This window comes from Brassica oleracea, chromosome C4, assembly GCF_000695525.1.
Source record: "Brassica oleracea var. oleracea cultivar TO1000 chromosome C4, BOL, whole genome shotgun sequence".
Taxonomy (NCBI): Eukaryota; Viridiplantae; Streptophyta; class Magnoliopsida; order Brassicales; family Brassicaceae; genus Brassica; species Brassica oleracea.
In genome coordinates, this window is record NC_027751.1 from 24,905,413 (window position 1) to 24,919,942 (window position 14,530).

The window sequence follows — 14,530 nt, forward strand, 5'->3', positions numbered from 1 at the left end:
TCAAAACTTAGAAAAATATATAAGTATGTAGTAATCTTCAATTGTATAGTTAGTTTTCATGTATGAGTTCAGTTCATATAAAATTTAGTTTTATTATACATAGGCTAGCTAGTAATTTTCTCAATTTTTTTTAAAAAAAACTAATAAACAACAAAACATAAAGATTCTTGAAAAGGATCTGATTTTTTTTTCATCCTTACAAGTTACAACCGAATAATACTAACATTAAGTAACAAACTAAAAACAAAATTTTGAATTTGAATAAATCTCCGACAAACAAGTGATTTACATCATGACAAAACTTTCTTCCCACACTGTATTGGTCAAATCCTAGATTCCATCTTTGCTTTACTTTTTATATCAGTAGTGATACGCTCTTGAGATTTTTAGTCTTCTCACGCTAGACAAAAACATCCTATAGAATAATCAATTAAACCCCATTAGACTTCTACATCATTATATAGTCATTAATCAAAATTGCATGTGTTTAATTAAAGATTAAATATATTAAAAAGATTAAATATAATAAATAAGAAAAGTACTTACTCCCAAGGAACACCTCCAACCATTATCCAGTCACCTTCCTTGTCTGCGTACGTTAGCACATGACTCTTCTCGCTACACATCTCTTCTTCTTCAGCCCCTGTTTCAGTTTTCATCATATTTATTATGTTATGGTTACAAAGAGATTTATAGGATGTTCTTGTCTAGCGTGAGAAGACTAAAGATATCATATTCTTTAGCAAAAAAAGAGCCAAAACATAAACGAGATATGTATAATTATTTTGAGTGCGTTATATTCATATAATGCAAAGATATATAAATATAGTTTTTAAAAAAAAAGATATATAAATATACGTGAGTAAATTCTTACATAGGATTGAGGCGTTGAACATGTAATCGAGAGTTGTGATCAAATCATGGTATCCATTAAGAGAAAATAGATCGATTTTTCTTCCAATAGGAACACCTTCCATGTTCACCTTCACGTAGAAGTTTCCGAGACTATTACACTCGTTTTGATCTTCTTCTTCAATGATCATTTCATGATCAGCCGCAACGACTCCATATTCATCATGATTTTCTCCACCGTTGTAATACTGTCCGGACGATGATCCGAAGCTAAGTCCGAGCCTCAGGTCCGTGCTTAGGTTCCGAGTATTACTCGAAGAGACACCAAATGGGTTGCTTTTGCAGCTACTTTCTATCGATGAAGACGGTGAGCTTCTTCTTCTTCCCATTTTTTTCTTACTACTCTCTTTCTCTATGATTTTTATGTTAAAGATGTGATTAATGATTTGAACGTGTGTGTATATATATAGAGGAGGATTTTTAATATAATTTAATATAATGTTCAAAGAAGAAGAAGAATTGATATTGATATGGTCTTCTTAATTTTGTTTTTTGAATAAATAAAAAATGAAGATGGTGGAATGATGAGACAGTGTTGTTAAAGATGTTGCTGATGTAGCAGACAAGTATACGTGTCAACCAAACATTTGGTCAAAGTGTTGGTATAGACTTTGTGCACGGATTTTTTTGGTGGATGTGTTCTATTTGTATCGTTTCAAGTTTAATACTACAATCCTAGTACTCTTCATTTAACAAAAATATACAATTGTTTGCTTTTCCTTGATAGAAAAGCCCCAAAAAACATTGTCTGAAATTTATATATATTAGTGTTAGATTTTAGTTATATAAGTGGAAAAGATCTAAGATACACCGTTGTCTGCTAGGTTGCATAGAAAATCATTTGAAGGTTCGTTTCGCGTTTTAGAATCAGAAACTCCTCAAACTAAATTGGAAATTCATAAGTTTTTTTTGGAAAACGGGAAGAAAAATTTGATATTTGTGCACTATTATTCGTCTTTTATTTGACAAAGTTTTGCATACAAAGATGGTTTCAATCATATATGAATTGTCAAAGACAATCAATTAGATTCATTAGATGAGATTAATCTTGGGAAACTTGAGTTTGAGGATCTTTCGCTAGATAAACATAAGTTAGAAACAGTTATGTTTGTTATATCTAATAAAAATGAGATTGATGTTATCAATCTTTGATTTGTCGTTATGAATCTTATTTTTAGTTAAGCTGCTTTTTAATATTAAAATATTATGTTTTATGTTGAATTTTTTATATGACTTCAATGTTTATTATTATTATTTTAATTTTGTATACTTAACACATAATGGCTATTTGTTGACTTTTTTCTTATACAGACCAAACAAAAAATAAATAATTCACATGTTAATTAGTTACATAATAGACGTTTCCAAAACATTTATATTTCTAAATTTTGTAATAATCACGACTCCACGTTTCGAAACGTTTCATTTCCGCGTATCCGTTTCCGATTCAATTCAACTTAGGTTGTATGATTCATTTAGCTTGATCTCTATGTTCCTAAATGTAGGATGTTTTAAAGAATTTTGATGTTCCAATATATAAGATGTTTTCATGTTTTTAGATAGTTTTTATTTTATTAAAAACTGTGTAACCAATCATATTTGATAATTTATTTTTGTAATTGGTTGGATAACATTAATTTATAGTTTTAATGATACTTTCTAGATAAGAGATGATTTTCTTAATATGTGTGTTTTTAGCTAAAAATCTTATATTTAGGAATGGAGAGAGTATTATTTTATTCTTAGAAATATATATATATATATTTCATCATTAATAAAAAAATGATTTTCTTATAGATTCATCAGCTTTAAAATGAGACGAAATTTAATGAAACACAAAATTAAGCAACACTTTAGTAGATTCAAAACATAGATGAAATCAAAAGGACTAATACTCCATTTAAGTTCTTGTTGAAGTGGCATAATTTCATAAATATCATATTAATTGAAAATAAAATGTAAGGCTATTTGCACACATAAAAAAGTAAGGCAATATGTAAGGAGTAAGATGAACGTAGACAAGAAATGCATGTTCTAACCGAGTAAGAACATTATTTCTTGAAAAAGATAGTATAGAACAAAGTACACTTAATTTTTTTTAAGATCATAGTATACTTAATTATTCGTCCGTATTAAATCAAGTTCAATGCACTAGATTATCGTGACGCGCATTGATGCATTCGTGGGTTCGACAAACACCATTTCCAAATTAAGGGTTTCTTATAACCGCTATAAACTTTTTAAAATAATGTATAGTAGCATAAACTAATCTAACTGTTTGTTTAATGATATATTTACGTCATTAACACTCTAGTTACGTTTGATTTAATTATAAAAGTTAAAAACAGCCTAAGTGGACTACATCGTATCCTAGCCAGCATGACATGAGTTTGAGCTTCACATTATTCTAATCCAAGTCGCTTTGAGTTTTTTCTTTGAAAAGCAAGTCGCTTTGAGTTACACTTCTCTCTTCAGTTTGTTTGATAATTACTTTATGCTAACATAAAGCAAATATTCAAGTCCACAACCAAAAAACAGATGCTATTTTCAGTATTTAAATAAACCCTTTTATCAGTAAAATTAAAGTGAATCAATCGATGCTCCTACAAATCTATAGCAAAAAGGTATAGCTTTTATGCCTATAATCTCTTAGTGCCAAAAACCAAAACACATCAAAATAGTTCTTTATCTGATTCTAGGTGCTCTTCAGGAAATTGCATATTTGCATGTTCCTTGTTTGTATACGTTACATGTAACAATTAGAAGCAAAAAGAAAGAAACAAAATTGGAAAATTTTAAAATATAGTACTATATAAAGAAAGAGGAGAAAAGGGAGGCAGGCATGACGGATGAGTAATAATGAATGCGTAACCTTAAAGAGAGGAGCTAATGAAAGATGCTTCGCCTATGGATGGACTTAAGGAGACGTCACAATTCACCTCACACACTAAAAACATATTTTTGCAAGCACGAGAAACTGTTAGACGACACAATGCCCGTAGAAGACAACATTTTCACATTCCCCACGTCACATGCCTTTTTCCAGGTGTCTTCTCACTTTTGTCCCCTCCACTTCAAAAAATTTTCTTTAATCACTCCTTAGTTTCTTCATGACCAATCAAGATGACTAGAAACTCCTTGTTTTTTTTTCCATTTTGTAATTGAAGATTTGTAACCGAAATTTGTGGTATTCTCCAAATTCCTTTTGGCATCAAATGGAATTTTATTTACGATTTTGTTGATTCGAATAGGGTCTTTAATTGGTTTAAGAAAATTAATATTATTATTACTATTACAATTTTTGTTTGGATATGTATCTAGAATTTGAATCCTATTTTTTTAATTTTTAAAATCATTTCATCAAGTGCATCTTTAATGGAAACACTATTTAAAGCTTCCAAATAATGCTCCTCTTTTTTTTATAATATATGGTGTTTTAACTCAATGTAAAAATATTAAGAAAACTACATTTAAAAAAAGTATCACAACAAAAAATTAAAATAAATTATTTAATTATATACAGAAATAATAAAAACAATTGACTACCTAGTTTTTGAGAAAAATAAAGTTATTTAGATTTGTACAAACATCATATATTAAGAAACAACAAAATTTCTCTAAAACATCATTGTATATTAGAACATATGGAGTATTAAACGATCACTAGATTTTGACCCGCGCTTAGAAAGCGCGGGTTTATTTATTGAATTTAATAATTTTTAATATACATTTTTATATAAGATAGTTTATAAGTTTGGCCATAGGAACCGAATAATCAACCCGTACCAAATTGAAAAAATGTTTCCAAACCTGAACCAAAATTTATAAATAACCGAACAGATCATATATCTATAGAACCAGGAATGAAATGGATACCTGAATTTTTAAAATACAAATTATAACCAAATATCCAAATTATTACCTACAAATATTAATTATATGTAATTTCTAAATAACCAAATATCTGAAATATACTATTTATAAGCTGAATTATCCAATAAAACAAATTACTCAAACATTTTTTTTAAATATTAAAAAAATTATCTTAATAAGTCCTCAACATTCAGTTTAATTTTCCACTAAAAGGAACCAAAACACCAAAATCGAAATACCAAAACTGAAAAAGCATTATATTTTTATAATATATTTAACTCTTTTTAATGTATACATATGTGGTTTATAGATGAATTAAGATATAAGTGGTATCCACAGTCAAACCAGTAAACACAGTCACCGTATATAATGTAGTTTCAATTTAATAAAACATTCAATATTTAAAATCCTTTAAAATATAAAACCCATATTAACTCGTGAATCTATACCAGATGACATGGTAAAAATCTAAAACAACATGATAATATTTTTCAAAATTTGATTAAATTTCTCATATAAATTTTACTAAGATATAAAATTGAATAAACTACATTGTTTTTATGTTATGCATTCTAGTTTATAGGTTTTGTAATGACTATTTTAAGATTAAATTTTCGAGTTTTAGAAATAAAATTATTATTAAGTTGAGTATAGTTGAGTTAACTATAAATGTTAAAAATAAAATAAGATATTTTATTTAAACATGAAAACATTCTAAAAATGCTATAATTTCCTAAGAAAATATTTATACAAAACCCTTTCCCCTAATAAACCCAGTTGTAAAAGATTTTCATCACAAAAATAACCAAGGAAGGTTTTCAAAGAAAAAGCTATAATTTTGAAATATAATTAAGCTTTTTATTGTATTGTGAAGTATTTCTCTAATCGTAATTGGAAGTTAATATGTTTTGACCGTCGAATGGTATCATGTTTTTAACTTTATGTTAACCGTACTTGCATCATGTTTTTACGTTAGTTTGGGTCATAAAACATTTAATATGAATTAAATATGGTATTGTTCACACTTTAATTACCAATAAATCCAAATGTTTTTATAGTAACTGTTTTTGTTAAAGAAAAAAGTTCGCGGGTTGTATGATTATTAAATCAGTAATAAAATAATCTGTTTTTTAAGTAGGTTTAGTGGCACAAAAGTAATATTCCAAGGAAAAATAGGAGTAAAATATAGCAATGATTCTGAATTAATAATATTGATGTATAAATCATTGGTGTATCATAGTAAGTTGAGTAATAAATAAGATCATTGATTATAGTTAGAGAAATATAAAGTAATTGATTATTGTATAGTTAGAGAAATATAAGGTGAGACCAAAAAAATAGTTAAGTCTAGTGAATAGGTCCAACAACTTCTCGTAAGAAGATTTTTTATGACTCCTTTTCTTTTAATAGTATAGATGACTCCACCACTTCTCCTCTTGAATGTATCTCTCTTGGTTCAAAGCATGAGCCCATGCATCTGCTTAGGCCTACATCTGCTAGCTAAAATTAAATCTTCAAAGACCTATATATATATATATATATATATATATATATCAATTATTTTCTTTTGCTTTGTTTGAAGGAATATACTCCCTCCGGATACGAATGTAAGATATTCTATATTTTTATTTTGTATACAATTGTACGATGTTTTGAGATATAACTAATGCATTTATTTTTAAAATTTAAACATAAATTAAAAAGTAAAATTATGAGTGGTGAAACTTTATTGATATAATCAATAAAGTAACAATTAAAATAGTGTATTTATTGTTTTTAAATATGTGCGTAAAACCTTAAACATCTTATATCTAAATCCAGAGGGAGTATCAAATATTGTCGTTGTCAATAAACCAGAACTAAGCATACTCATGTAGTTAATACAAATGGTTTGAACCTGAAAGTCTGAAACATTCAAACAATTTCTTTATCACATTAACCGACATTAACTGCGATGATACCGTTTCGTTTGAAGAAGCAATTAGATGACAGAAAATGACAGAAAAGATTAGTTTAAACCAAAAGAAACTCTCAAACAATGTTATAAAGAGATAGGAGAAAAGGAGAAAAGAAAAAGAACAAATATGTTCCCCACCACCCCTACCACTACCATCACCATTCTTCACTTTTCCTCTCTTTCTTTCTTCTTCGAACTTTTCTTTAAACCATTCTTTGTCTCCTAAACCATTTTATATCTATCTTTTACACTCTCCTTTTTTCTAGATTACCAATATGTTGAATGTATTTGGTCAGTACTTTTCTTTGGTTCTGATACAACGTATGAAATATTTCAAAAAAGGATTAGAAACAGTAAGAGTCATCAAGATATCAATATCATATTTCAGCAAGGTTTTCCATGAAAAGGTGAAACAAAAAACTCCCAAATTACTATCAAACTTTAGCAAATTAAATAATAGTTCTAAAATTAATCAAACATGCAGAACTGAGATTTATAGAACAAAGGGAATATGCTCATTGCATAGAAACGCATTTCAAAAGGAAAATAGTGACTCTCAGTTTCAAGGTACTCATAGTTTTCTAGCTTCAAGATTTAATGATAATGTCTTGTCCTTTTATAAATCATTAACTTGTTAAGAGAATTTTCAAACCTCTCTTTTTGAGAACAAAATAGTAATTTATTGTGTTTTATACTAGTAAATTATACTAAGAATTCGACTTTACTGCCATGTGTTTGCTTGTCAGTAAAATCATGGGGTAGCTTCAACTCAAGGATGATTGAATGTCTCGTGACTATTTGTAGCCTCTTGCTGGCCAACTCATTTCATTTTCCTCGTTTTCACTTCTTCCTTTATTGTCACAAAGTTGACAATAGAGACAAATGCAAGATCATTTATTACATTTCCATAGGTAATTAAAACATACGATGCAAATTGTACCACTACTCTATTCTCTATATAGTTAGGTTCGAAACCATTTATCAAACCACATTTCGTTAAACATATTCTTATGGATAAAATCATACAATTATGTGATAATAATCAATAATTGCAGTTAAACTTAATCACTCTTAACAATCCGTCTTGACGGTTTAAGATAAATTTTTGGTTGGTTGCAACCCAAAAAAGGTATTATCCATTTCCCCTTAAAACCTAGTGAGAACATGTTTCTTTAATCACAATTCGAAGTTTACAAAACAGAGGAAGATTTAGATTTGGTCTCTAAAGTAGTCTGGGAGGGTAATCTAGTGAGGTATTAGTAATGTTCTTTTCATGTATTTTACTATTATACTAGGATAAGACCTGCGTTTTGCGCATGGTGAGTTTATTTGTATATATTATCGATAATTTTTTTTATACATTAGATCATTTTATTCGTATATATACAATGTTCTTTTTTTGTTATTATATAATTTCTTTCCGATGGACCGGATCATTTTTTATTAAAAATTGTGGAGCTAAACTATAATTAATATATCATGGGTTATTCGGATTGAACAATTAAAATATATGACACAACATCTTTATTTTTTTTTCACCGAACACATTCTTGAAAAAAGTGAACAGTACTGTTTCCACAGTTGAATTATTTTGACTTTTATCTTTCATATGATTTTGAAAGGTTTCAGATCAACCATCGAATTGATACATGCAATTTTAATGTTTTTAGTCGTATGTTTAAGAAAAACTTACATTTTTGTAGTTTAAAGTCGTTTAAAAAAATTAAAAATATAACATATAAGAAAAATATAACATATAAGGTTTCTTCATTTTTGTAATTTAAAATCATTTAAAAAAATTCAAAATATAACATATAAGAAAAAATCTAAGTTTTTTATTACATGGTTAATGTGATTGTTTATTTTTTAATAATATAAAATTAAACAAAAATGAAGAAAGATGCAAAAATTGTTATCAAATCTTTATTATTCATAGTAATTAATTGCAATATATGTTAATCATATTAGGTAATTTCGTAGCTTTACTTTAAAGAAAGAATACATGTTTCTTGTATTTTGAGTTAATATAATGTTTCTAGTAATCGAATTTTGACCGATATTTTTTTCAATTGATTCTTAAATTGTTACGTAAGATAAATTGACATCTTAATTAAGTGATATCTAAACATGGTCTCTTTTAAATTTGTAGAAATTTAAGGTTACAATTTTTGAAATGATACTCGGTCAATATACAGAGGATTTGAGTTTGTTGAAGCTTCTCAAAGCAAAGATACGGGGTATGTGCGTGCGTCTTAATATTGAGGTGTTATGTGCGTGCCTTCTTTTTGAAGAGAACTATTGATACTATATTATATTTCAACTATTTTGATTTTAGATTATGCACTAACTCCGCCGTGATTGATTCGGGCTTCTTTTGTATTTTTTCGTTGTTTTATTAATTCCCAAATCTTAAAACGTGAAAAAGATATGTGTGGTTGCCTGGTTGGTTAGTGCGTACTCCAAAATCAGAAACTTAATTTTGTGGACACGCTGGAGCTACGATAATTATTCTTTTTAAGCTCTTCCAGATAAACTTTCATGTTCCCATGCAAAATTGCGTCTATCAGTATAAGACTGGATCCATTAATCAATCATTATTACTCTTCGTTTTTGTTAGAGGCTTGTATCGCAAGTCACCTCCGCAATGATCTAATATATTTGTAGTTTTATATGTCCAACATAATATATAGTATAACCATGTTATTTCTCTCTCTTTGAGATATATTCTGTTCTGCGTACATGGATTTGCTTACTAACTTAGATTCAAACATTTGAATCAAATGGTTATAAAAATATGAGGTATGAAAGAATAAGGTCTCCCTATACCTACTGAGCTAAGAACCCGAGGATGAGGATGATCGTTGTCAACACTAGAGAGACCAGAGAGGCTCTAAAAAGAGGAAAACAAAACCTTGAAGAAGACGAAGAAGAAGCTGAGATCTCTGCAGCTTTTGGATCAACACTCCGATCTACACCTGTTTGATTAACACTGCACAAAAGAATATATATATACATATAGGATAAATATAATATTTGAAACAAACGCTTATCCCAGCCGAAAATGATGTCAACGTAAATATAAATTATGATCTGAATCAACAGATAAAATGGTTCTCTTATGAGAATTACATGAATGTTACAGATTTGGAGTTTAAGATAAATAAGTTTGAAAGAATAAGATGGGGTTTCAAAGATTTACTCACTCGAAAATCAGATTGTGACATGTTTTGTCACATGGGTAAGCACAGTCGATGGCTTTGATATTTTTGGCTCGGTCGAAGTACCAGTCACCTACAGTCTCTGCCACTCTCTGCTAACAAAGACGATCGTGAGCAGGAGTTTAATAACTAAACTCTGTATGATTGAAGAGTTCTTTTGAGGGGTGATGTTACCTTTCCGTTAAGTTGGGGAGAATCTTGGGCAAACCAAGTGTCCTGTCTTTCAGTCTGACAATGCGCGAAGCAAGAGTTTATGAAAAGACCGTTCTGGTCGGATTTTGAGAATGAATTTACGGCAAACATCATTTGGTTCCTGAAGTCTATTTTATGGAAGGAGAAAAAAAAGGTATTAGAAACCATCAACGTGGTGCAGGCTCAAGCATAGAGTAGAGAAGAGTGGACCTTGGAAGAATTGGATCTGTGATGAGTTACACTGCGAGTGATCTGATTTGCATGCCTTCCAGATGCCGCCTGGGTCAGCGGTTGGAGGAGCTAAGCTCTCTTGAATCTGTTAGAGAAAGTTCAAGAATCAAACACTGTGTACGGATGAGACAATGCTCAAAATGAAAAAAACAAGATTATCACCTGCCATGAGTCATATGCTGTGTTGAGAAGAAACATTGGGGTTTTGATGTCTGAAACCAAGTTCTGGGGAAAGAAGCACTGGGGAAAAGAGAAAAAAGGGACAAAAGATTATCTAAAGGCCCTTGTCTACTGGTCACTTTGCTGGATCAAACAGTTATACTTAAAAGGTGAAAGAGATATACCGAGGTAGGATCTAAATGGTTTGTACAAGTACTGGACAAGCCCTTCTGGAGGTTCTGTAAATTAACAGAAAAAAAGAGTATCAAGTGAGCATATGATACTGTTAAGTTAAGTGAACTGCCGGGACATCATTAATTTTCATCGTTAAATAGCTTAGTGGTAAAACATTAGAGTGAACTGGATCCCAAGTCACACGGGTTCGACTCCTCCGGTATTCCAGAGATTGCCCTTTAAAAAAAAAAAAAAAAAAAGAAAGTGAATCTGAGATTACCTGCACTGTAACAATACCTTGGAACATATTCCTGAGCGAGTGGCCCCCAGAGACATCCACCCTGCATTTTCCATCAGTTTGAATATTTTTCTATAGAAAATTATACTTCTCCTAAACAGAAAAGACAAAAGTTGAAGAGAATTACGCGTCTAGAAACATTCCAGCATCACTTAAGCACTTGACTTTAGTGGAACTAGGCAATAGCTCTCTGAACTCGTCACAGTGCAAGATGGAAGCTAATCCTCCGGCTGAGCATCCAGAAAGCAGAGCCTGTGATGAATATATTCACTTGCAAATGATTAGCTAAGAAGATGAACAGAACATAAGGCAGTAAGCTGATAGAGACCCAATGAAATGTAAAAAGACCTGATTTGCTCCCTTCATGCCTAAAGACAGGAACTCTTCCATAGCCGCTTGCCAAATCCGTTGTCCTCTATAGAAAATTTGTGAACTCTACAAACAAGCCGTTTGCAACAAACTTAGGTATCATAGATTAATGAACCACAAAATCACTATTTGTCTCATCTGACTAACCTCGTCCTGACTATCACCAGCGAAAGACGCACCATCGCAGTAACGCAACTTGACCCTGTTCCAGTTAAAGAAGTCTGCAAAAGCCACCAACAGAGTTGATAATAATAGAGCTATTGAGCATTTATAAAAACTCCCATGATGATGATAGTTGAGTAACAAACCAGGATTCTCTGGAGGCTTATTGCTCAAGATTCCAGTGAAAGGCAAGGTCTTTTCCATGAAATTAGAGGAGCCACGGCGACTAGTTTTGCGATAGACACAGGTCCTATGGTTGTTACACCATCCCCCACCCTACACACACATCAGCCAAATTGCATTATAAAACAAAAACATCTATTAGGAAGAAGTGAAGGTTACTACATACCTCAAGCTGGATAAGCCAATTCTTAGCACCTGAGCCAAAACCACGATCTAGATGATAACCAGGTAACGTCCCATCTAAGCACACTGCACATCAATTCAAAAATTGGATCAAGATTCTAACAAATCTGTTTCCATCTATATGAACCGATTCGATGAATCTGAGTCTACGAGAGAGAGAGAGTGTACCAGCTCCTTTGGAGCCTGCTCCTTGAATCAAGGTCAGAGGCACCATGGCGACCTCAGGCGCCATCAGCTTCTTCTCAAGTAGCGATATCGCAGTCTCGGTGTCTCTCAGTTTCGTAAATCCATCGCTAGATCCGCTCCGAACCACCGACGCGACTGAACATACCGACAACACAATCAACAACACGTTCCTCATCTCCTTCGTCGACGAGCTTAGGGGGCAAATGCAGCTCGAGCGAGCGCGAAAACTTGGATTGAAATACTGAATTTCGATTCTAATCACACACACACTGACTACTAGTGCATGAAGAGACACAACAATAAAAAAATTCAAAATGATTTTTATTGAGATGAGCAAAAGAAAAGAGTCAAGCAGAGCAGATGAAGAAGCTTTTATAAATTCTCTCTCACGCGCTTCCTTTCTGTAATAATTATGTTCCGTCACCTAATTGTTTTGTTTTAATTTGATAAATCTCACTGCATTAAATTCCATTATTTATTTCCACATTTTTGCTTCTTCAAATTATTTTTACCATTGATTGAATTTTTTTGTTCGCTTACAAATTTCGCAATAATTTTTTTACAGATTTGATCATTGAGATTTAAATGTATAAAATCTCATAAAAATCATGATTTTTGTAATACATATGTGAAAATAACATTGTAAAAATACTACGAGGTTTTTATTATTATTTGTACAGTTTTATTTTTTGAAAAAAGGCTTATTATTTGTACAGTTGAAATTATTATTTATAGTAGCAGGAAGTATTTTTTCCCCCTTAATTTGATTCACAAACTTTTGTAAGACATTTCTGAGCATTTAGCAGATTTGTTTCTTTCTAAGACATAACAATTTGATCTTTTATTCTCAAGGGCATTGTATATTAGATTATACTAATCGTTGATTTCCTACTATAAATATCATGCCAGGTGCATGTTTTTACGCTTCCAATGTTCCTCCTCTTTCTGCGTAATCTAGTTTTCTCAAAGAATGTAATAAATGTTATCACATTCTTAGATGTTCCTCCTCTTTTGGCGCATGTCAAGATCTCTTCTCATCTTCAACAATTTTTTTTCTTCATTTCCTTTGGTGATTTAAACTGCCACATCATTTTTGCAATTTTCATGACTCAACAAAGACATTATTACTATATCAATATCATTAAAGGAATGACCGATACAATTATAATCAATGAATATTTTTGACTGTTAAAAAAAAAATACTTTTGACTGTTATTTTAGAATTCAAATATAAAGTTAACAAAATATAAAATATTATATAGGGGTTTTCATATAAATCATGAAAACTAGATTAAAGCTGCGATTCATTCGGAAAGTAAAGTCTCCGGTTAGGTCATCCACCTTTGTTGATGATTTTTTTTTAAAAAATAATATTTGTTACCCCTTTTGGATAAATTTACACCAATTTATGATTATATCTGAAAATCAAGTTCAAACCTTAAGTAATATAAAAATTAATGAGTTGATAACGGTTTGGAACACTTTTTTTTATCTTTTTTAACACATTCACACACAACTTGTTGAAGGACACTTTATTTTGTTTCTGAACTGGTTTGAGACCGTTGTGCCTCTCGCTTCCTTAACTGAAACTACAGTTGAGTTAGTTTTTATATTTATTTATATTGTCAACTTGACCCCGACCGTACAACTCTGCGTTTCGTGTTTCTTCGGAGGAGTTATTAAGTTTGGTTTATGGAGAATAGTAACCATTAACAGCCGTTGGACGAAAGGAAATCAACCTAAGGGTGAGGGCGAGCTGAGAAAGTAAGTTTGCTAATAAATGGTTTTTTTTTTTGTCTTTTTCTCGACGGAAGTAGCCCCATCTGCAAGTCGGTTGTTTTTGTAAGCATTTTTTATGAGAGTTCTGTGATTTGAGTCTCCAAGTCACCCACTTCCTTTCTTGGTGCAGGGTTTAGACGATGGACGAGAACTGCATGGTTTTAAACGGTGATTGGGTTTGTGGAGAAGGAGGGACGTGGGATTTTGTAATCGAGAAAAATAGGATGGGTCGTATGGTTCAGATTTACGACGATATTGGGTGCAAGGAGCTTGAGGGGAATGTTCTGCGGGAGTTTAAACTTGACGAGGGGCGTTTCCGTGTATCTTTAAGCTACTGGCCACCAACAAGCTTCGAACTTGCGACAGGGATTAGGATCCCACTGGTTCTGATAACTAACGAGGGGGCGGTGAAGTATTTCTGTCAACATCAAAAAGTGAAAGGGGGAATGAATCTGTTTGCAAAGTTTGAACGCAAAACAAATAACGTGGACAATGAGGTTGTGGACGACTCAGGGATGGGTTTTTGTCTCACCAAAAGCTGCGAGATTTGGAGAAAGGAGGGATTTTGGTTGTGGTTCCTCAAAGAATGGGTATGTGTCATCCCCTTACAAAAAGAGCAGAGTAATCGACATTGCAGATGACGATGAACTGGTG

The 14,530-nt window shown here is 31.3% G+C and overlaps 2 protein-coding genes across 2 annotated transcripts; both read right to left on the reverse strand.

Moving 5' to 3' along the window:
- Positions 1 to 201: 201 nt before the first annotated feature.
- LOC106340904 (auxin-responsive protein IAA30) lies at positions 202 to 1,321 on the reverse strand. The gene is made up of 3 exons (XM_013779738.1): positions 875 to 1,321; positions 547 to 643; positions 202 to 415 (listed from the first exon to the last, which is right to left on the reverse strand). The coding sequence occupies exons 1-3, from the start codon at positions 1,239 to 1,241 to the stop codon at positions 361 to 363; spliced, it is 519 nt and encodes a 172-aa protein (XP_013635192.1). The 5' UTR covers positions 1,242 to 1,321; the 3' UTR covers positions 202 to 360.
- Positions 1,322 to 9,429: 8,108 nt separating this feature from the next.
- LOC106339581 (pectin acetylesterase 6) lies at positions 9,430 to 12,479 on the reverse strand. Its single transcript, XM_013778416.1, has 13 exons — positions 12,080 to 12,479; positions 11,895 to 11,977; positions 11,692 to 11,821; positions 11,531 to 11,604; positions 11,363 to 11,449; positions 11,142 to 11,266; positions 10,997 to 11,057; positions 10,728 to 10,781; positions 10,546 to 10,623; positions 10,363 to 10,468; positions 10,135 to 10,280; positions 9,946 to 10,052; positions 9,430 to 9,731 (listed from the first exon to the last, which is right to left on the reverse strand). Exons 1-13 carry the CDS (start codon positions 12,270 to 12,272, stop codon positions 9,569 to 9,571), a joined length of 1,407 nt encoding a protein of 468 aa, XP_013633870.1. The 5' UTR covers positions 12,273 to 12,479; the 3' UTR covers positions 9,430 to 9,568.
- Positions 12,480 to 14,530: the final 2,051 nt, after the last annotated feature.

Coding starts and splice junctions, on each gene's coding strand:
- LOC106340904 (XM_013779738.1), bottom strand. CDS start 1,241: ATGGGAAGAAGAAGAAGCTCACCGTCTTCATCGATAGAAAGTAGCTGC. Junction 644..874: donor GTTCAACGCCTCAATCCTAT/GTAAGAATTTAC, acceptor AAACTGAAACAG/GGGCTGAAGAAGAAGAGATG. Junction 416..546: donor GTTGGAGGTGTTCCTTGGGA/GTAAGTACTTTT, acceptor ATTATTCTATAG/GATGTTTTTGTCTAGCGTGA.
- LOC106339581 (XM_013778416.1), bottom strand. CDS start 12,272: ATGAGGAACGTGTTGTTGATTGTGTTGTCGGTATGTTCAGTCGCGTCG. Junction 11,822..11,894: donor ATTGGCTTATCCAGCTTGAG/GTATGTAGTAAC, acceptor ATGTGTGTGTAG/GGTGGGGGATGGTGTAACAA. Junction 11,605..11,691: donor TAAGCCTCCAGAGAATCCTG/GTTTGTTACTCA, acceptor TGGCTTTTGCAG/ACTTCTTTAACTGGAACAGG.